The sequence below is a fragment of the Typopeltis vanoorti genome, chromosome 16 (assembly GCF_054136105.1).
Source record: "Typopeltis vanoorti isolate ZY-2024b chromosome 16, IOZ_Tvanoo_1.0, whole genome shotgun sequence".
In the NCBI taxonomy this organism is placed as follows: Eukaryota; Metazoa; Arthropoda; class Arachnida; order Uropygi; family Thelyphonidae; genus Typopeltis; species Typopeltis vanoorti.
This window is the reverse complement of record NC_143564.1, coordinates 27,862,242-27,886,085: the sequence shown is the minus strand read 5'-3', so window position 1 is coordinate 27,886,085 and position 23,844 is coordinate 27,862,242. Positions and strand designations below refer to the sequence as shown.

The 23,844-nt window shown below is 36.0% G+C and overlaps 1 protein-coding gene across 3 annotated transcripts in view; it reads left to right on the top strand.

The window, feature by feature from the left end:
• The window catches only part of LOC150097906 (dynein regulatory complex subunit 10-like), a 179,495-nt gene that overhangs the window by 61,421 nt on the left and 94,230 nt on the right, over positions 1-23,844 (top strand). For all 3 annotated transcript variants that reach the window (XM_090406507.1, XM_090406505.1, XM_090406506.1), the window contains exon 5: positions 12,899-13,043. In XM_090406507.1, the coding sequence (XP_090262633.1) occupies positions 12,899-13,043 (145 nt within the window). The remainder of the gene's footprint in view (positions 1-12,898; positions 13,044-23,844) is intronic.

Here is a 23,844-nt window from a genome sequence, read left to right as displayed (position 1 = left end):
TTACTACTAGCAACAATAATAATAATAGAGCCTGCGTAATTCTGTCGGTATAAACAAAGCTGTTTAGTTAGAAAGACCTGGGTAGTTGGAATCCCATTTATGAAGCATATAATTTTTATCAGTCCTGTTCAGCTAAAGGTAAATTAGCAGGCATAATACAGAGATGGCTGGGCTTTTCCTCCTGGAAACAGGCAAATCAGTCCTGTGAACAGATATGAAACAGTTATCGGACAAGAAAGACTATAAGAAACCATATTGTTCTATAACTTTTCCCTATTAAAGTAGCATTGCTATCTCACTCTGCATGGTTCAGTTTTTGTTCTAAATGGATCAATTTTCTCATAACATTTTCGAAAATTGTAAATTTTGGTGAACTGTTTTTTCGATGAATTGCATTTTCGACAAATTGTCTTTCAATGAATTACCTTTTCGATGAACTCTCCAGATACCGAATTAAAGCTCTAGAGATTTCTGCATATCAGAAATCATTATTATTATTCGTAGTAGTAATAGTATTATGTGAAGATGCGCCTTGGACAATGTTGTATGCAGATGACATCTTGCTGTGTGCAGATTCAAGAGAAGAAGCGGGAACTAAACTGGAAAGATGGAGAAAAGTACTGGAAGAGAGAGGTATGAGACTGAGCAGAAGTAAGACAGAATATATGTGTTGCACAGTGGACGGCAGACAGGAGACAGATCTGGAGCTGGAAGGAAATGTCATCAGGAAGGTGAGAGACTTTAGATACTTAGGTTCAACAGTGGAAGAAGATGGGGGAGCTGAGAAGGAAGTGGGATGCAGGATACAAGCGGGTTGGAGGAACTGGAGGGAGATGGCTGGAGTGTTATGCGATAAGAGGGTGCCGATCAATCTGAAAGGCAAAATCTATAGGACAGTAGTGAGGCCAGCTATGACATATGCTATAGAAACTGTTGCCCTGAGGAAAAATAACATCAGCAGGATGGAAGTAGCAGAGATGAGAATGCTTAGGTGGATGTGCGGTGTGACCAGAAAGGATCGTCTGAGAAATGACTATGTCAGGGGAACAGTGAAAGTTACGAACTTAGGAGCGAAAATACAGGAGGCAAGGTTGCGATGGTTTGGTCATGTGATGAGGAGGGAGGACGAATATGTGGGAAGAAGGGTCATGCAGATGGATGTGCAAGGAAGGCGGAAGCGTGGGCAGCCAAAGAAGAGATGGAGGGAGCTGGTAGAAGAGGACTTGAGGATGAAGAACTTGGATGTCGTGACAGCCCAAGACAGGAAGATGTGGAGGAGACTCATCATCAACAGTGACCCCACTTAAGTGGGAGAAGCTGCAGAAGAAGAAGAAGAAGAAGAAGTAGTATTGCATGACATTTTCAAGGATTCCAAGGAATGGACTCATTGCAGGAGGATATGCTACACCACACAACCCACCACCACCTAACCTACTTAAATCATCTATCTATACATCACACCACTATCCACCATCAATACATTATGTCTTCTACCATCACCAATAGTATTTTTGCCTGTTAATTGCAATGCTCTCTGGTCAGTATGTCTGTATGTGGGATGGTGAATCCAAGTTTCCAGGAAGGATAACCCTACTACCTCTTTATGAGGTTGGATGACTTGCCTTCTGTAGAAAAACACACGAGGATTCCTCTTGTAACTTCATTATTAATATCTCAACATTTAAATATGTAAGTCTCTGCTGCTTTAGTTTTATGATGTCAAATTGAGGAACAATTGAGGAAACATTTTTCAGCATAATCAGATCTTCATATTTCTTGTTCTTAGGATAATGTCCATTGTGGAGAATCGAGTTTTAATTAATTAATATGTAATTACAAACCAGGACTTTAATCCTATATTTTATTAAGTGAATCCCCCCCCCAAGGTTATAAATCTCTCATATATTAATGTTAATACCCCAGGTAAGCTAAGAGTAAGATAATCTATAACCCCTGCTCTAGACACCAAACAAAGAATTTCCACTTCAGTCTTCCATTGGGCAGGGTGGTAGTTTCACTCCAGGTGATGAAATTCACACAAACACATTTGCAAACATCTATGCCTGCAGTGGAGAAGGTCATTTCAAAAGACAAGATGATAAACTATTTATTTATTTATTCAGGAGGTGACTCAAAACATCATGGAGTAACTGTAGGAGTGAGGAAAGTTCATGCAAGAGCTCGTCTTGGTTATAATCCTGTTAATGACAGGATATTTTGCATTATACTTAAGGCTCATCTATCAATGTGTCAATCATCATAGTTTATGCACTCCACACAAATAGGCCTGCTGAAGAGAGTGAAGAGTTCTATGAAAACCTACAGACAGGAGATTTTCTCTTGGCAGGTAGTTCAATACAGTCTGTATTGGACTGCCTGCCAAGAAGGGATGTACTTTTTATATGAGGGGACTATAATGCAAAAATGGGAAAGTGAATGAGAATAACTCCTGAGTGTGAAATGTTTGATCTGGGAGAACGTAACACCCATGGTGAAAGTCTGTTGGAATTTGCCATGCTAACAGATTAGTTATTACCAATATTGCTTCCAGAAACACCCATGATGGACATATACTTTGACATCTAATATTGATAGGTCAAGGCACCAGACTGATTACATCCTGGATCTCCAATGGTGGAAAACAAGCATCTTTGATGTGAAAACTTCTTATATAAATTAAGGGATTAAATCTTCTTATATAAATTAAGTGGATATTAAATCCAACATAATTTCCGAGCTGAATACAGAAACTATAAAAGTTTCACATTTGAAAGTTGACCAGAGAGCTTGTGGGAAATACGTTCGCTGCCATACTATGAATTGCCCTAGCCGAACCTAGCAAGCATGCACACGAAGCATCTGTATATTCGTCTACTATTGGTCCATTTTGATAACGGACCAATATATGGGCATTTCGGCGTGTGTGTGCTTGCTATTAGGTTCAGCTAGGGCAACTCGTAGTATGGCGGCTAGTGTATTTCCCACAAGCTCTCTGGGTCAACTTTCAAATACGAAACTTTGACAGTTTCTGTATTAGCCTCTGAAATTATGTTGGATTTAATATCCACTTGATTTATGTAATTTTACATGCCGAATTGAAGCCTTTTGGCTCTTTATTTTAGTGAAAAACCTCTTTAGGAGATAAGTTTATTTATAATGCAAGTTTGTATATAGTGTTTGCAAAACAAACCATTTTAGACACACTTTTAAGACAATACCATAAATTTACACTAATATTAATTATTTGTAAATAAAGATATTAGTTTTGAATTTTCTTTGTCTCTCATTCAGTCTTTTAACTTATTATAATAATAATATCCTGGATTGGAGTCCATGATATTAGCCACTCAGGCAGCTTAACTCTGGTATATAATGACAACCAGGGAAAAGAAAGATAGATAAAACACAAATGGCACAGTCACTGACAAGATAGTTATGATTTAAGTGTTCATTTGCATAAAAAATTAAGTGAGAAAAATTAAGAAATCTTTCCTTTATTGTTGTGTTTATTTTTTATTTATTTATTTTTGTTTCATTTCATTATTTCACTTCTTTTGATTTCGTTATTTCATTCTCACTCTAACTTGTTATAATGGGAACATTATTAGATATAATTAGTATAATTAGATACTTCCTAAGAAAGTACAGCATGATTACTGTCACCAACTAAGATTAAAAGAGACCCATTCTGACTACAAACAAATCTAACAGTCTTTGACTTCGAGTTCCTTCTTTCACATGCATGAGAAAATTGTCTTGCAATAAATCAACAAATTCCTCTTTATTCTCATCATGAGATTTCTGTTCTACCCGATCAATGTTTGGATAATTAAAGTCACCCATAATGATCACTCATTTAGTACCTATAAGGCTAAATTGGTGATGCATTTCTTTGTCCCCCACAACTGAGCCACTAGGTCTGTTGCATCACCTACTATATATTTCATTTTGTTGTGTCTCCACTTGTCTGCATGGTTAGCCTAATGGCTATGCGCTTCGCAACTATATGACTGGGGAAGGAGTGTCCTAGGTTCAATTCCCGTTGATGGCATGAGGAGCTTAAAGGATCTTCCTCAGCCATAGCCAAGTTAGCCAGTCTTGGGCATGGACAGCAGGGTTTTCATCATGCAAGCAGGCAAACCGGCCCTGTGAACACACATAGTATACAGTCATAGGATATGTAGAGCAAGGAAGACAACAGGAAACCACCTTGCTCAGAGTCATTTCCCTAGATGGTTGCATATATAGCTACCCTAAACAGCTGAAAGGCTATAACCACAACAACAGTCTTTACTTCACACTGGATAGCCTCAAAGGCACCGCTACATGGGACATTATTACTGTCATTGTTTACTTGCATGTCTACCCTAACTTAAGTTTTGTGATATCATTAGGACCCCTTCTCTCCTCTCTCTTCTGTCATTCCTAAAAATAGTGTACCCACTCGATCTCAGTTACCATATCTGATTCTGATAGCCAGGCTTCACTAACCAACAATCTTGGGCCATATTATTATAAGTTAAGAGATTGAGTGAGAGACAAATTCAAAAATAATATATCTGTTTACAAATAAGCAATATTAGTGTAGATTTATGGTATTGCCTTAAAAGTGTGTGTGTGTAAAATGTTTATGCTTTGCAAGTGCTATATACAAATTTGCATTATATATATAAACTTATCTCATAAAGAGAAATAGGGCCTGCAAACTTAACACAGTTAAAGAACATGAATATCGCACGAGATTTCTTCTCTTAGATAACAGGATTTGATGAGAATACACAAACTTATAAGACACGATTTTTTCTGTTATCAATAATGGCCATTAAAATATAAATTATTTTTAATTAGCTCATTAAAACAAGAAAATAATTTGTGCACAACTTATTATTATTATTAGCTGACACCTCCAGGGAATCCAAGGACTCATCGAGGGAGGGCACCTACTCTACAACTCTGTCTCCACTGCTCAATCCACCAATGAACTGCAACTACACAATGCCATCTACTGCCCATCATCACCACCACTATTATTTTCACAGACAATCACAAACATCCATGCCCACGGTGGGATTCAAACCTGCAGCCCTTTGGCTGGAGAGTGGATATGCTAACTAATTAAAAAGAACTTAATTACTAAAGGAAGAGCCATAAGGCTTATTTCGCCAATGCAAAATGACATAGGCAAAGTGGATGCTAAATACAACATTATTTCAAGTATGTAGAAACTATGAAAGTTTTGTCAGTTGACCTGAGAGCTTATGAGAATGCAATCCTCAGCATTCCCAAGTTGCCTTAGCCTGCACTACTTAAAAGACATGGGTGCTGCCCAACTAGTTTGAAACAGCTGTCAGGCCAGTGAAACCTTTATCAAATGCATTAATAAAAGGCAAATATATGGATGCTCAGGCAGCACCTATGTCTTTTAAGTAGTACAAGCTAAAGCAATTCAGCGATTCAGAGGATTGTATTCTCATATGCTCTCAGGTCAACTTACGAAACTTTCATAGTTTCTGCATACGTTTGGCTTTGAAATAATGTTGGATTTAGTATCCACATCACCTATATAATTAAAGAAGAACATATTTCTTCTTTCATATCTTCTCTGCAATATCAGTTCCTTTCCTATTTCCTTGAAATATGAAGCTAATTTTCAAGTTCCTTTTTTCCTTCTGAAAATTTTAGGTTTACAGCACTTAACTTGAATATGTTTATTGTATACCATATCAAAAGGACCTGTCTGTTGTTTCAAGAGATACTATATATCACTTTTATCTGTGCCACAACTTTGCTTCATATAAGAAATAAATAAAATAAATTCATCTGTTAATTTTGGGATAACTGTTTGTTTTCCTCATAACACTCTTTTCCACCTTTTTGGCTTAATAATTCTTTAAATTCTATTTCTCCACTAAACTTCAAACTTTTCAAAACATTGTCTCTGTTCTCATCAGCACCACAGTTGTTCTATTATTCTCTCTCACTCATTAATTAAACTTATTTTTCGGAAGTATAATCTTCACGCAAGTGCTATATTGTCTGACATGGTAAGCAACATGGTGGAACGTGGTGGTGAGATGAAAGTTGCTTGTTGTAAACAAGACTGAAGTTCTTCAATGGTGTGAAAAAATTGCTGTAAAGTTCAATATTTTCTTCTCTGAAGTTTATGTTACAGAAATAAAAAAAAAAAACTAAATTAGAGGTGAGTCCTTCTTTCAAATATCATAATCAAACAGTTTTCGATGGGCCATAAATATACAAAGATTTCTTATACAAAGAAATAATGCATTTTTTTGCTGTACATTTAGGAAATATTTAGGGAGGACCTGTGCTGGAGGAAGAACGGGAGACAAGAGATCTGGGATGATGATTGATAGAAAACTGAAATTCAGGGAGCATGTTGTAAAGGTGGTGAAGGTAACCCAGAGGATTGCTGCAATACTGAGAAGGACATTGACCTGCAGAGATAAAAGAGTTATCCTTCCGTTGTATAAGACTCTGATCAGACCACACTAGACTATTGTTCTCAAATTTGGTCCCCAGGATTTGAAGGGGATAAATTAACTGTGGAAAGGGTATAGAGGCAGATAACAAAGATGGTTTCATGACTGTACAATGTTAGTTATGAGGATCGACTGAGGGAATGTGGACTGCAGAGTTTGATGAATAGAAGAAGGAGAGGTGATATGATCGAGACTTTTAAATTGTTGAGAGGCAGTTACAGGGTGGACACTGGGAAGTTCTTTCACTTGGTGGAACAGCGGGAAGGAGCGATGACAAGGGAGCCATCGCTAGAAGTTATGAAAGGAAGCTGTGATCAAGAGGGTGAGGAGCAGTTTCTTTGTGTGGAGGATAGTTGAACCGTGGAGTGCATTGCCTGATAGAGTGGTGAGAGCAAGAATAGTCGAGGAGTGGTATGATAAACTTTGTGTTTCCTAGGAAGGTCCTCATGATGAGTCCATGGAGGCCTGAATAATAATAATAATATTTACGTATATGATAAATAATAAAACCAAAAGTTATTCTTTCCTTTTTATTTATTTATTTAATCAAAATTGGCTGCCACTGGAAAAAAAAAGTAAGATAATCTTAAAAAAAAATGTATTTCTTGTTTCATATCTTCTCTGCAATATCAGTTCCTTTCCTGATATTGCTAAATAGCAGATATTCTACAGTAGTAATTTAGGCATTTTATGCATATTCTTACACTCAGCTGCCTTACTCTTAGCTCTTTACTTGCTCAACAGCTTCTCTCCTAAAAGATCTAGTTCCCCTGATTTTTCACATCCACTTTCAATTCATTCAACAACACTCTTTCCAGACTCAGAACACCAAATCCATTCAGATGCAAACCATACTTCTTGTAGAAATCCTTTCGTCCATCAAACCCACTCTACACATCCACAAATTCCACGTCATTCCTCTTACATAATCTGAGCATTGACTGATTTGCTATTGTGGCCCTCCTCAGCTCAACTCAACTTTTCAGCAATAGACTCACTGTCTCACCCCTTTTCTTTAGCTACTCTAAATTAAAGAAGCCAAGAAATTACATTCTTGCTTCATCATTTATCCAAGTGTAAGCAAACAAAGTTTGTGTGTGAAGTAACTTCACAACTGGGCTACTTGTATATAGAGGCTAATGACTTCACATTAATTGCCTTACTATCCCATAATGCAATGCACATATCCTTATGGACATGTATAATACTATGCATTATGGGAAGGGCTGCCACCCAGACTGGTTTTGACCTGTATTGAGTTCTCAGCAGTGGGAGCCATACCCAGAAGTGATATCAAGGTTGAAGTAATGCAGAAGTTATATTTCATTTACAAGTAGTCAAAAGGTGTCATACTTTATTACTAAAGTACTCTGGATTAAAGTATTTTCTTTTTTTTCTTTTTCTTTTATTTAATTTTTCTTTATTTCTTAGTAAAACATTCCTTTCTCATTTATGCAGAGGAGAAGGATTTTATTGAATATAATATGTAAATATTATTAGTATATAGTAAGATGGAAGAAAAAAAAACTTACTGCTGGTAGTTTAGTATAGCATGCTTAGTATTTATTATTATTATTAATGTCAGACTACCATCATCATCAACAGACTCATCATGGGGAGATCCACACTCTCATACAAAGAGATCATCTAACTATGCCTTGAACCATCACAGTTTCCGCACTGACAACACTTTCAATCAGTGCATTCCATTCTCAAACCATTCTCCATGCAAAGAACCGGCTTCTCATTCCCTTGCTCACCCACTCCTGATACAGCTTCCAGAAAAATCTCTGCCACATTAATCTGGTAACAATCCCTTATGATTCATATCTTCTCTCCTTCTTCTGTTCAAGGCACTGCAAGTTGTATTCCCTCATAACCCACATTCCACAGATCTAGTTATATTCATTAAACTGGTAACCCATTATCATTTGCTCACACTATCAATCTGTTTAAATTATCTTACAAAATCTGTACATCATCATTAATTATTACCTTACTGAGTTTTTCACCATTCCAAAACACTGGATGTTTCTTGAAATTATTTCTATTGCCATAAATGTAAAATTAAATATCAGTTATTGAAGAACAGAGCTCAACAGCACATTATCAGTCATCTCCCTGATCCTGACTTACTCCTCCATCTACCACTCTTTGATGTCTATCCATAGGCTACTCTCTTATCCTATCAAATGCCTTTGTAGAGTCCAGAAATATGTTTCAGTAGTAATTTCTTTTATACAAATCATCTGTTACTTTATTAAGGTGGTGGTACTAGTGCCATAGTTTGAAGATGAAGCATTGTGCATATATTGTTCAGATAGGTCTTTATTTTTATTAAATATTTGTGATATTGCTAATCATTATTTGTGGTATTTCCTTTATTTTTGACTTTGTAGTTAAGGTGTGTTTGTTTAATTGTGAATCTTATTATGTGCGATTGTTTAAAAAGTATTAAAATATTCTCTATTGCACTGATGCATGTGAGAAAAATGGCAGCTATGATTTCAATAAATGAGGAATTTAGTGCACTAAATTCCTCGTATGTTCAATGTAGTCATTGCAAGAATGAATAGTTTGTGGTATGAAAGCAAGAGTGGAGAGCATGTGTCAGATGAGTTATCAAGGACACTACCTCAACAAAATGGTCAACAAAAGGTTGCCTTCTACTCCCTCAACAAGATCTCTAATCTCCAGAAACCTCCAAATACCCATCAACCTACCAAAAAAAACCCAGTATAATATGCCCACACTTGCGAGAGCTTCACTTGGCAACTTGCCAAGAATTGTTGATTCATGCTGAAGGAGAGAAAGAAATGAAGGATATACGAATTGGTCACCAACACGCTAAATCACGTGCTTTCTTATCTGTCACTGTACTAGTAGTAACTTGATTTTTATTGTTGGAGAAGATGGATTGATTACCCTATTATCGAAATGGATTCTCCTTCTTGTGACATGCGCAGAAGTGTCGAAGGGTCTTGCATCTCTGGGCATACTATATCTACAAGATCAATGGTATACCTGTGTTTTGTACTATGTAGGAGAGACTGGCAAGTCAAGAGAGGTATGCCAATCTGAATGCATCAAGGATGTAGAAGACGAAACACAAAACGGTACTGGCACCACATACAACCAAAACCAGGCATCAAGTATTATGTCGGCAAACCAAAATTATTATTATTAACATCTGACCTCTATGGAGTCAGAGACTCATCATGGGAGATACTATTGCACACAAAGCTCATCCAACCTTGCTTAAACTGATTCAATGTGTGTCTACATTCACAACTCACTAAGGCAATGCATTCCACTCACCAATCACTAAGGCAATGCATTCCACTCACCAATCACTCTCCATGCACAGAACCTTCTCCTCACTCCTCTGCTCGTACCATCTTTATACAGTTTACAGTAATGGCTTCTTGTTCTACCTCTCTCTCTCTCTCTCTCTCTCTCTCCCATTCTATGAAAAATATCTTCCATGTCAAGTTGATAACAATCCCCGACTAGCTTATTTGTCTCTATCATATCCCTCCCCCCCACACACACCTCTTCTTCCTATTCATGAGGCTTTGCAGTTTACATTCTCTCAATATGACCTTGTACTCCTCATTCCAAAGACCACTGACTACCTTGTGAATCCTTTCTGAACCCTTTCCAACATATCCTCGTCACCATGAAAACTCGGAAACCAAATCTGTGCACAGTAATCCATATGAGGCCTGATCAAGTCCTCATACAGTGGCATCATAACCTCTTTATTTTGCATGTCAGTCCTCCACATCATTGCCATTATCCGATGTGAATGTCTTCACAATTTGTGCAACGTGGTCCATGAATATCAAGTCCTTGTCTACCACCACCACTCCCAGATTTCTCATCTCCTCTACTTCCTTTAAAATTTCCACACCAAGTGTATAATTTTCATCCCATAGTTGTTTAAATTTCAAAATCTTACACTTTGTAACATTGAACTGATAGTTCCACTTACCTGACCATTCATGCAATCTATTCAAGTCCTCCTTTAAGGCCATAAAATCTGTTTGACTCTACATTGCTGAGTCGCCACAATTTTGCATCTCTGCAGACAGCTACACATCACTAGTTAAACTCATCCCAATATCATTAACATACAAATTGAACAACAATGGTCCCAAAACTGATCCTTGCAGTACACCACTAGTGATCTTCCTCTTTCAGGATACTGCAATCTTTTGATACATATCTGACAGCTAGCCACTGATCCATCTTAGAAATCTGTTATCCAATTTCATACGTTTCAATTTATTTAATAGCTTGTAGTGTGGCAGTCTATCAAAAGCTTCTTCGAAATTCGAGCACCACCCCCCACTGTATATGCAACTCCCCTTTCCAAGGTATTTGTCCCCTTGTTATAGTACATAAGTAAGTTAGTAAAACATGATCTCCCTTTAACAAATCCATGCTGATAACCACAGAGAATACTGCTGTTATCAACCCATTTCTATATTTTACTTCTCACCAATCTCTCTCTCTAATACCTTCACCATAACTCCAGGTATACAGATTGGCCTATAATTTGAAGCCACAGACTTATCAACACCTTTGTGCAGAGGAACAATTTTACCTTTTTTTTGTCTTCTTTCCACTCCCTTGGAACCTGTGCTATTATAAGACTCTTATTAAACATGCATGTTCCATGAAATTGCTACTGCCAATTTCATGGAACATTCCCTTAAGATGTGTGGTTATATGTCATCAAATCCTGTTGCCTTATTGACATCAAGGATATTTATTTCCTCAAATACCTTCTACTCAGTCATAATTAAGCCATCCTCTCCTCTGTCCTCTACACTTAAGTTCTTCATGATTCCACCCTGTTTGGGAATCATAATATAAACTGATCACTGAATATCTCAACACTGTCTTTTGCAGCAATTACCATGTATTTCTACCATTTTCATCCATTAACATAGTTTTACCTTGATTATTCTTCCTTCTTCTTGCCACATATCTAAAAAAATTCTCCAGGTTTTTTTTTCATTTCTGTTTCCTCATTCATAGTTTCTTTCACTTTCTCAGTTTCAATAGATTTCATTTCATTTTTGTTTTTTGTCATTTACACCATCTTTTATCTTTTCAGTCTATTTTGCATTCATTGCCTTGTGGTCTTATAATATATTGCTCTTCCTTCAAATTCACACTTTCTCTCCTCTCCCATTCATTCATTTTCTCTCTCTCTCTCTCCACAATCACATCTCTTGCACTTTGCCATGCATCCATATTACACTTGCAACATTGAATTATTTTTGAAAAGTCTTCATTAATGCCACTTGATTGCGCCACAAAATTGCTCTACATAGATTACAGATTTTTCTCAAGACTATTCAAGGAGTCAGCTGCAATGATTTTACATCAGGTCTGGTCTTTTCTAGTTAAACACAACACACATTAAGTTATTAGTAGTTCACAGTAGATCATTAACCAGCAAACAACTTGATAGGGAAATGTTTGCATTCCATTGTTATTCTGCTTTTCAGATATTGCATTATATTCATTCCCTATTATAATTTATTTTTTAGTTTATTCACTTATTTCTGATGATGTGAAACAGAAGAAGTTTCATGAAACTAGTAGAGTAGGCAGTAAATTATCCCTATCCCATTTGTTTTTTTTCATGTGAAAAAATACTGTCAATACATTTCTAGTATGCCCTCACCCCAAAGAGGACTATGCAATGATACATTCCAGGCTATATCTCCACTCTTCGAATTTCATGTTTTGTCATGTGACAGATAAATTATTATTATTATTATGCGACACCTCCAGGGAGTCCAAAGACTCATCGAGGGATAGTTTGCCAACAGCATCGAATGATTGATCCCTTCCAACTACTAACCATGCTCAAACTTGCTTAACTTTTTGTGTGCACCATTGGTAGAGCCTCTGCTACTAATGGCTTATCTAGTAAATGAAGATTATTTGGTAGATGAGAAGAACATTTCATTGCTATTCTCCTTATCTACCACTTTCTTGTCAGATTTTCTCTCCGACCATTTGCATTCTGTTTGCCTTCATTTACTTCATTAGTGTTCTTGCCTTTTTGCTCACCAAAACTCTCGTTTCACACACTGTTTCATTATGTTCCTCACACACATTACATCATTTGCATATATTTTTGTTTTATATATAGTTTCCAAGGGCCAAGTTATTCAGTAGAGGGTGCTTTTTTTCTTGATGCTCCTTGATGTGCAATATCAGATTCCTCCTTCAGAAACTCTGCTTGGTAGTAGCAAATGCTTGAATGAACTTTTGATAATACTCTATTTTTAAACTGAAACAACTTAGCAAACATATGGCCAAGTACTAGTGAAAATTATTTATGAAACTTTTGTTTTATGCATTTATTAATTTAGAGATGCCGCTAATAGAGAAAGAGATGAAAACATCAAGATTTGTGACATTCACGTGGTCCAACTACAGGCAGAGATTGATATGATGCAGCAACAATTAAAGCAGCTACAAGAGGAACATCATACACATGAATTATCATGTAGGAAGGTAATGAAAAGTCATCTTTAATAATTCCAAATAATAGTATTATTATTACTCAGGTAAATTAAAGATGCCAAGAAAGTATATTCTTCCTTTATCTAACTATAAGCAAACAAAGTTTGTGCATTAAGTAACTTCATGACTCAACTATTTGTATATGGAGGCTAATGACGTCACGTCAATTTCCTTAGTATCCCACAATGCGATACACATATCCTTCCAGACATGTATAATGCTATGCATTAAGGGAAGGGCCACTACTCAGATTTTCAACTTTTATTGAGGTCATTAGTAAGAGCCAGAAGTGATGTGATACCAAGGTTGAAGTAATGTAGAAGTCATATTTCCATATACAAGTAGCCAAAAGTCTTCATTCCATTTTATTTGGTTGGACTAGAAGCTTGGATCAGGAGAATGGAAACAGAACCACTCATGTATCTCCATTGTATCCAAAGACTCATTTTGGGGAAGCCCATACCAACCATTCTTCATATAATACATATCATATTTCTCCGTGAACTCTGACAAAGCACTCATGACTGGCTTTTGCAATCCTTTCTGCACACTTACCATTCTCCAAGCAAAAAATCTAGACCTCATGGCTTTGGTAATCACATTTTAACAGCACAGCTTCTAGGAATGATCCATTGTTCTCCTCCTTGTCATGTATGAAAAAAATTATGAAATATAATGTTATTATTATTATTATACCAGCACCTCCATGGAGTCCGAAGACTCATCGATGGTGACCCAGTCTATCCACACAATCTATCATATGTAGGACAGACAGGAAGATCTGGAGAAATACGCATGGCTGAACACCAAAAAGACGTACAATACAAAAGAGAACAAAAAACGGGTCTTGCTTTCCATACCACTTTCATCAGACACGATGTACTCTGGCAAAAAACGACGATGTCATACATAGAAAACAACAGTTATATAAGAAAATTTAAAGAAGCTGCTAATATGCTAAAAAATCCAACCCAATGCAATAAAAATCAAAGTTTAATTCTCCATCAAGTGTGGTCAGCTCAAATAAAAAATCTACCTTAATCTGTGCTCAGACTGTATGAATGAGAACAAGAACACGTGACATCATCCAGTATTGTTCAACGTCAGTAACGTTTTATATCTACATTCTGTTATTTGAGTTTATGAATAGCCAGACAGTTATGATTTGTATTTATTAATTCTTTTGTTTAAACTTTAAGTTATACCATTTATCCCCTGAAGATGTAAATCCTACGATTTACGAAACTTGTCGGGAACTATTATTTCAGTATTTTGTATAACTGAATAATAAAAAATGTGGTGTAATCACCGAAATATATCTTTTGAATTAATTACAATATTATGGCTTCTTTCAAGAAAAATACATTTACAGATACAATATATTATCAGTTCATGCCTTATATCAGGATATTTCAATCTTTTAGTGAGTAATCTGGAGTGGATGATCAAATTTCTTTGTTTATCTTGGAATAGATATTAATTATGAAAGAAGCTAGATTAGTTGCCCCATTGTGAAACTAATTATAACACAAGAAAAGTTATTACTGTTATGGTGTAGAATACATTTTATATATTAATATATTAATAATGAGGGAAGGATGAAAAAGTAATAGGTTGCATTTAAATGGAAAGAGACTTGCTAGAAGGAAGTTAATGAGTGATACGAACAAGAGGAAGTTCAAGATTGAGACTGAAATCATCATAAATGGTGGTGGTGGTAGTTAGTAGTAGTGTGAAAGATGATGATAAGAGAACAGAAATGCAAGATGGACAGCAAAATGGGGGGGGGGGTGATCTGTGGATAGACAGAAAGACACAAAAGGAGAGTGAGTATTGGAAGCAGTAGTAAATGTGTGTGTGATGATGAGTGATATGATTCCTATGTGGCATAGGAATTGGATGGCCTGGGATGTAAGGGGAAGAGGGATACTTGAGTCCGAGGGGATATATAGGGTAGGTATAAAGGCAATTAGGCATGGACAGGTGTATGAAAATCACAGCCAACAAGTGGCATGGGTAGGACTGGTTATAAACCTAAAAGTGAATTGCTGTGTTTATTTATGAATGCCAGGAGCATTAGAAATGAAATCATTTCAGTGATTGATTTCTTCTTATTATTCTTCTTTTCAAGGATTAGGCATTTGTCTGTTCTGGCTTCATTGGTCTTTCCATCTTGCAGCTGGTCTTCCTCTCTCTCTCTCTCTCTTTCCTGCTTGAACTGGAAAATTCATCCGAACAAAACAACTGATTGAATTTATTCATCCAAAAATTGTTGGAATAAGTGAAGCATGGTTGTATATCCTGAAGGGAATAGAAATGGAAGGATATGATGTTTTCCATAAGGATAGAAAGGACAATAAGGAAGGAAATTGCTGCTGATAAAATAGCAGGGGGAAGTATGTCCATGCAAAATGAAGATGCATGAAAGAAACAGTGGCAACAGATTTGAGGTAGTATGGTGTGAGGTGGAGTTTGATGGAAAGAGATATTTAGTTAAATGTTGTTATATGCCAGGAAATGTAGAGGATGGAGATGAAGAAATGTGTAAGCAACTCAGGTTAGTGGACAAGGGAGGATTGATCATTATAGGTAATTTTAATTATGATTGTATACATTAGATTGTGATGGAGAAATAGCATTTGGGTATAAGGAAAATTAATTTCTTGAGTTCTTTACAGACAATTATCTTAGGCAGTGTGTAAGGAAGTGGAGGGCATGCAAGAATCAAGAGTCATATATTTGATAATTTTATTGGATGATGTGATTGTGAGTAGGGTGTTGCATTTCCCTTCAGTTAGTGAGAGTGACAACAAAGTGATAACCTGGTGGCCAGCCATATGAAGACTTCTGTGAGGAAAGAATATATGTGGAACCATGAGGCAAGTGATTATGAGAATCTTAGCAGCCAACTTGAAGCTATACCATGGAATGATGAGTTAAGTAGGAAGTAGAAAAATGCTGCTTGGGTACTGATGATATTTAGCAACATCATTGTGTGAATGTTGCTAAATATCATGGATGCTGAATGTCAAAAGGCTGAATAACTCAGGTGTCAAATGGATGAAAGAAGAGCTTAAGCATGAAATCTGAAAAAAGAAGGCACTTTAGAGGCAGCACAAGATGAATAATGGTAAAATCAGTTGCCCAAAGAGTATAAAAAGCAGGTCAGAAAGGTGAACTTAGTTGGTAATGACAGTAAAAGTGCTATATGAGAGATTAGCAATTTTGCCCAAGAAAAATTGTAGAGATCTTTTTCTATATGTGCAAGTAGAAGGAAAAATGATTATGGTATGGTGATGTTAATGGATCAAGAAGACAGATTGGTAACTGCTGCAGAGGACATAGTTGAAGTATTCAATGAAACGGAGAAAACAGAGTAGAGGAAATGGAGAAGATGCTTAGTTGTGAGTCAGTAGGTATATGAGGAATTCCATAAGCTTGTTGTGAATAGTGATATAGAATTTGATGGCATATGACCATGTGCTTTAAGGGAATGTTCCAGGGGGTTGGCAGTTACCTTGGCATACTTGTTTAACACCTCAACTGGCTATGACGTCTATAGACGTCCAGCAAAATCTGGATACGATTCTGTAACACTGATTGAATAACATGGATAAAAAGTGCAATTTGGTCTTACTGTTTAATCCACCACGGCTGGTAGAGAGGTTAATAAGAGTCTTGTAATAGCACATATCGTAAAGATTTGGAAAGGAGGCAGAATTGTTTCACTTCATGAAGGTAATACACTATGAAAGATAAGGCTGTAGCTACAAATTTATAGGACCAATATTTATATCTGGAACTGTTGAGTTATTATTATTATTATTATTATTATGGGCTACTCCATGGAGTTCTTAGTCTCATTGAGGGAAGCTCTCAACAACATGTCAAGCACTATCCAATATTCGAGCAATAATTGTCATACTTTGTTTGAACACATTTCACAGTCATAGCACCCACAACAGACTGTGGCAACCTATTCCACTTATTGCCCACTCTCTAACAAAAAATCTAGTCCTTACAACCCTGCTAACTATACTCTTTCTCAGTTTTCAAGGATGGCTCCTAGCTACCACCAGACCTGTTCTGAAAAATTTCCTTTGTATTAATCTTGTAAAAACCTCTCAGTAATTTGTATGTCTCAGTCATATCATCCCCTTTCCTCCTGTCAACCAGTTTGTGTTACCCACAAATCTTCAGCCTGTCATCATAAGGTTCATTTCATGGACCTACTACCATCTTGGTCACTCACATTTGAATCCTAACCCCTCCCCTCCTCCTCATCACCAAGAAACTCATGTGACCAAATCTGCATGCAGTAGTCAAGATGGATTCTTACCAAAGCTTGATACAGAGGTATATTTTGTCTGCTTTTCTCTGCTTGCCAGGGTATTCTTCAGTAACCAAGTAATCTGATTAGCTGCTTTAGTTACTTTTGCAATATGTCATCTAAACTTTAACTTCCTATCCACTAACATCCCCACATTCCTGGCTTCATCAGTTTCCTAGAGTAGTACAGTCAATGTGGTACACTGCTGGTAATCTTTTCACCCCCAAAATGCATAATCTTACATTTTACCACATGCCACATTCAACTGATATCCATTCTCCTTTACCCAGACTGTCAGTTTATCCAAATCATCCTGCAAAATTTTAACATCATTCATATTAATTATTACTTTACCCAATTTTGCATCATCAGCAAACACTGAAGAGATCTTCTCAAATCCTTTCCTTTTTAGATAATATACAAATTAAATCGCAATGGCTCAAGAACTTTCTCCATCAAACACGCTTTTAGCCACTTCAACTTTATATCCAACCCCATGTGTTGCAATTTATTGATTAGAATTTCATGTGGTATCCTATCAAAAGCTTTTGCAAAGTTCAGCAGTTTCACTGTAAACTCATTACCTTTATCCAACTCAGCTGTCCCTGTATTATAAAATGTGAGCAAGTTACTGAGGCACAACCTACCCTTCACAAAACCATGTTTCCCCTATATAGTATCCCATTTCTGTCTATCTGTTCCTGTATTTTGCTCTTGACCAACTTCTCCACAACCTTGATGACTCCTGATATGCTGTTCTGTTGGTAATTTGCTGCATCAGTCTTGGAGCTTCCTTTATGCAGTGGAACTATTTTCCCCTCTTTCCACCCCCTTGGAACTAACTCAGAGCTGAGACTTAGATTAAACAATGTGGTTAAAGGCACAGCTAATATCCTAGTATCTTCTCTTAAAACTCAAGCTGATATACCAGATATCTAATCCTATAGCTGAATTCCCATCAAGGTTCTGTAGTATGCACCTCTAGTTCATTTGCCTCAGTTTCTATATAACTTTTTTCTCTCTCTCATTACTGCAATATATCCACCTATATGAATATGCTTTTGCAAAGTGTTCACTTTGCAATATATCCACCTATATGAATATGCTTTTGCAAAGTGTTCACTTTGCAATATATCCACCTATATGAATATGCTTTTGCAAAGTGTTCACTTAGTAATTCTACTGTTTTGCCTGATTCAGTTATCTCCCTACTATCAGCATTCATTAAAATCATTCTGCCATGAACCTCTTCCTTTTTACTTGAAGCATACTGAAAGATCTCTTTGGGATTATCTTTGGCCTGTACTGCTAATTTCCTTTCATATTCTGATTTTTCCTTTCTTTCTTTCTTTCTTTCTTTCTTACCCTTCTGGCCTTTGTACCGCTCATTTGCTTGCTGGTGAACTTTTTCCTTGAATTCCATCAACATTTTTTCTCCCCTTTTTTGTAGCTTCAGCTTAATGATAGCATTCATCCATTTAACTCCTACTTAGTTTATTCCCCTGACTGTAAGTATGCTGTCTGATATTACTTCCCTAACACACTCCTTTACCACTGTCCATGCATTATTAACATTATCAACACTTTACAACATCATGCCATGCCACTGATCTAAGCAATCTCCTAAGCTTATCCTACCTACCAGCCATGTAATCCACATATACCAACTCTTAACTGAAAATTCCAAACATTTATACATTTATCCAACTTCCAGGTAAAGACCATATGATTACCCATACCCGTTGATGGCAGTATGGTCATATTTGTTATGGACAAATTCTGTGTGCAATTACTAGATCTAGCACTCTCAACCCACTAACATGTTACATCACATGCTAACTCAGGTAATTATTTCTTAGTAACTGCATAAATTCAATTTCCTTCCTGCCATGTGTCCTCTCCTCCTTCAAATCTATGTTCCCACAGTTGAAGTCATCATCAGTTGATGAGAGTGATCACATGGTCTTGACCTGGGAAGTGGTTATTATTATTATGGTAATGGCAAACCACTTCTGTATATATTTTGCCAATAAAATCTTATGAACAGAGGCTTAAGTTATTGTGATATAGTGCTGGAAAATAGACACCCAGGTCAGAAAGCACTGAAATGGCTACTGGGGAAGTGCAGAGAGGAACTTTGAATGAAGTTATTATTATTATTATTCAGGCCTCCATGGAGTTAAAAGACTCATCATGGAAGGTCCTTCCTAAGAAATACAAAGTCTATTCAAGACTCATTGAGGGGAGGTCCCCCCCCCCCCGAGAAACACAAAGTCTATCATACCACTCCTTTAACTCATTGACTGTTCTTGCTCTCACCACTCCATCAGGCAATGCATTCCATGGTTCAACCACCCTCCATGCAAAGAAACCACTCCTCACCCTCTTGCAAACAGTTTCCTTTCCTAACTTCCAGGGATGGCCTCTTGTCATCACTCCTTCCCGCTGTTCAACCAAGCGAAAGAACTCTCCAATGTCAACCCTGTAACCACCTCTCAACATATAAGTTACCAAGAATGATGAAGCTGGATCAAAGCCTTCAGGAAGTTCAACTTCTGATAGAGTTAATCTCAGAAGAGGATGCCTCCGCTTTACTGATTTACATAAAATAGGAACATGGAATTTAAGAAGCATGTATCAAGGAAAACTGAAACTGGTGAAGAAAGAAATTATAACTCAAGTTAAGATGTTAGGAATCACTGAACTGAGATGGACAGGAATGGGTCACTTTGATGATGATGATTTTGAAAACCTTTGAAGAAATGGAGTAGCATTTGTAGTTAGAAGAGAATACAGAAAATACATTTTGGGTTACAACCCAGTGTGTGATAGAATAATTCTAATCTGAATAAAGGCATACCCAGTGAATGTTACACTCATACAGGTGTATGCACCCACTACAGATTCAAAGGAAGATAAGGTAGAAGAATTTTAGAGTAGCTTGCAACAAGTAGTATACAGTATTGATAAAACAGATTTTCTCTTGATATTAGGTGATTGGAATGCAAAAGTCGATGAAAAAGAAGAACAAGGTATCACTGGAAAATTTGGTTTAGAACTGAGGAATGAAGCAGGAGAAAAGATTTTAATAAATTATAATACCAATATATATATAATATTAATTATATATAAATAATATTATATATAATATTATTTATATATAAATATATAAATTTTATTATTTATATTTAAATAATATTATATATAATATTATTTATATATAAATATATCAATTTTATTATTTATATTTATATGTAAATAATAAAATACCAATACAATATAATATTATTTATATATAAATTGACATAAAATATTATTTTATTAGTATTATTTTTGCTTAAGTATCAAAGGCATCTTCAGTACAAAGCAAATCGAACAATAACTGACAATTCCAAAAGGCACCACCTAAGTAGCTAATGTAAGATAACTAAAAAAGGTCATTTAATTTCCTAACTTATTAAAAATAAATAAAATAAAAATATATAAATAATTAATTAATTTAATTAAATTAAATACACACACAATTTAAAAAAAATAAAAATAAATAAATAAAATAAAGTTAGGAAAGATTAGCTGATTTAAAATAAATATCTTCCACAAAGGGGATAAATGTAGACCATCAGATTTGTTTAAGTTAGGAGAGTGAAGTAAATTTTCACATATTTCTTTATAAAGCTGCTCCATGAGGAACTGACTTTTGTCTTGTTCCAGTGAACTCTATGTCTAGTGTTGATAGCATTCTCCACAAGTCCAGACTATTCGGGTTCAAGGTATTGAATATAAGACTTATGTTCTTCTAGCTGAATAAAAGCAGAACTTCCTGTTTGTCCAAAATAAGATAACCCACAAGAGCAAAGAATCTGGTAGACACCTGGATAATTGAGATGTAGAAGCTTATTCTTTGGAGAAGTGAGAAAGGTGAAGATTTTTCTGATGTGGTGAAAGGAAACAAAAATATTTAGTAGTTTTAAAACTTTTGTTATGCATTCACTAAGATGCCTTGCACATAAGGGACAGGAATACAAGTTATTTCTTCTGTATTTGAAAACAACACTATCGACACTAGACATACAGAGTTCATTGTCATTGAGTTCTTGGAAGTTTATTTTTCACTTGGTTAGACTATAATAAATTTAGTTTAATCCTTTATCCAAGTGTAAGCAAACAAAGTTTGCACCTGAAAACATCATCAAGACTGAGATAAGGTAGCACAACACCAGGCAACTCTGAGCAAAGGTTGACCAAGCTCTCATCACTCCTTGTCTCAGTATCTTTCATAATGCAAGGCACATCTTCTTGTGGACATGTATACTGCTATGCATTAAGGGTAGGGCCACTACCCCGACTGGTTGCAACCTTTATTGAGGTCTCGTCAGTGAGAGGCAGACCCAAACGTGGAAGCAATAGTAGAGGTCATATTTACCTATAGGAGTTGCCAACAAGTGTACCACCTTATTATTGAATTACTCTGGATTTAGAGAAAGATGTTGGAAGTTTATTTTTCACTTGGTTAGACTATAATAAATTTAGTTCAATCCTTTATCCAAGTGTAAGCAAACAAAGTTTGCACCTGAAAATATCTTCAGGACTGAGGTAAGGTAGTGCAACACCAGGCAATTCTGAGCAAAGATGGACCAAGCTTTCATCACTCCTTGTCTCAGTATCTTCCATAATGCAAAGCACATCATCTTGTGGACATGTATACTGCTATGCATTAAGGGAAGGGCCACTATCCAGACCGGTTTCAACCTTTATTGAGGTCTCGTCAGTGAGAGGCAGACCCAAACGTAGAGATACTAAGGCAGAAGTGATAGGAGAGGTGATATTTACCTATAGGAGTTGCCAACTCATCCTACTATTTGTCCATAGTAGGATGAGTTACATGAACATAATACTTTGTATATGCCAGGTAGCATCACCAGTGAGAGTTTGTCTTTTGGAGAAGGTAGCAGGTTATGAATTTGGTTGAAGGCAGTGGTGAGCTATAAGTGGCTCACGGGGGCTTGAGCGAGCCCTTTGTTCATTTTTTCTCAAATTTGCGAGCCTCTTATTCTTCTTGTTTACTTATTTATTTTTTCAAAAAAAAAATAATTTTTTTTTGAAATGTATTAAGCGACAAACTTATACAGTAACCTAACAAAAATTAGTCTATTCGGCAGCGTATAGATTATTTTGAATTATTGTTTCAATTCCTCTATAATGAATGTGCCCAAGTTTGAAAATAAGTGCGTGCGCTAACTTTACCCTTCTCCCTTCTGGTAGCCAATCGTATGGTAAAACCAGTAGCCAATCGAATGTTTTATAAAAGATTTCATTCTTATTATATTTTGATAGTCAAAAAATGTTTTCCTTATGTAAGATAAATTAACACAGTTGATTGTGTGCAAATATTTCATGTTTAGATCATGAAATATTTGTTTAAACATAGCTCACCACCAGTTGAAGGGTATTTGTTTAAACATAGCTCACCACTAGTTGAAGGGTATATATATAGCAATGAGTTGATATGAATATTTCATACTTTTTGCCCCACATTTAGAGATGATTTTAATATATGGTATAGGATTCCTGTGGGTTTCTTCTTGTCTGGGTTACTTTATAGGAGAGTGGTTGATTATTTTTTGGATTATTATTGAATTATATCTATTTTGTAAGGATGTTTCTTTGACAATTTCCAATTCTTGTTTTAGAGATTCTCCAGAAGAACAAATCATGTGTGCTCTGGATACTAGGCATTTTATGATGCCATATTTTTGAGATGGATGGTAGGCTGATATATTGTGAATACAGCAACCTGAAAAAGTTGGTTTTCAGTGGACAGAAGTGGAAATGGATCCATCTTGCTTATGCTGGATGTGTACATCAAGAAAGGAAATACCTTTAACTTTTGAAGATTCTTTTTCTAGTGTGAACTTGATATGAGGATGTAGAGTGTTGATTTTTTGTAGAAATGAGTAGAGTTCTAGTTCTGTGTTATTCCAAATTGCAAAGATGTCACAAATCTACTGCAGTCAATTTGTTGTTTTGTGGTCAAGAGCAAAAATTCTTTCTTCTAAGTGTTCAATAAAACATGGGCTAGGTTACGTAAGAAGGATGAACCAATTGCAGTTCCTTCCTCTTGTCTATATATTTTATCTTTCCATGTGAAGTAATCTGATGTAATTGCATTTTTCAATAATTCCACTACGTTATAAAATTCTATGGATTTTTTTTTTTTTTAATCAAGGAAGTTGAGTAGCCAATGAGGCAGCCTGAGAAGGTCAGACAGAAATCTTGTAATTTTATACGTGGAACTACTTATAGAATTCACAATAGATCTAAGTGGACAATACTTTTGTGTAATTTTGATGAACCATATATTTTAGGGGGTCTTGGATGGTATGTTTTGAGTCTTTTGGTGGTTTCTTGATCTATGGATATTGTTTCATTGAATAACTTGAGTTTTTAAGCTGACTTGTGATA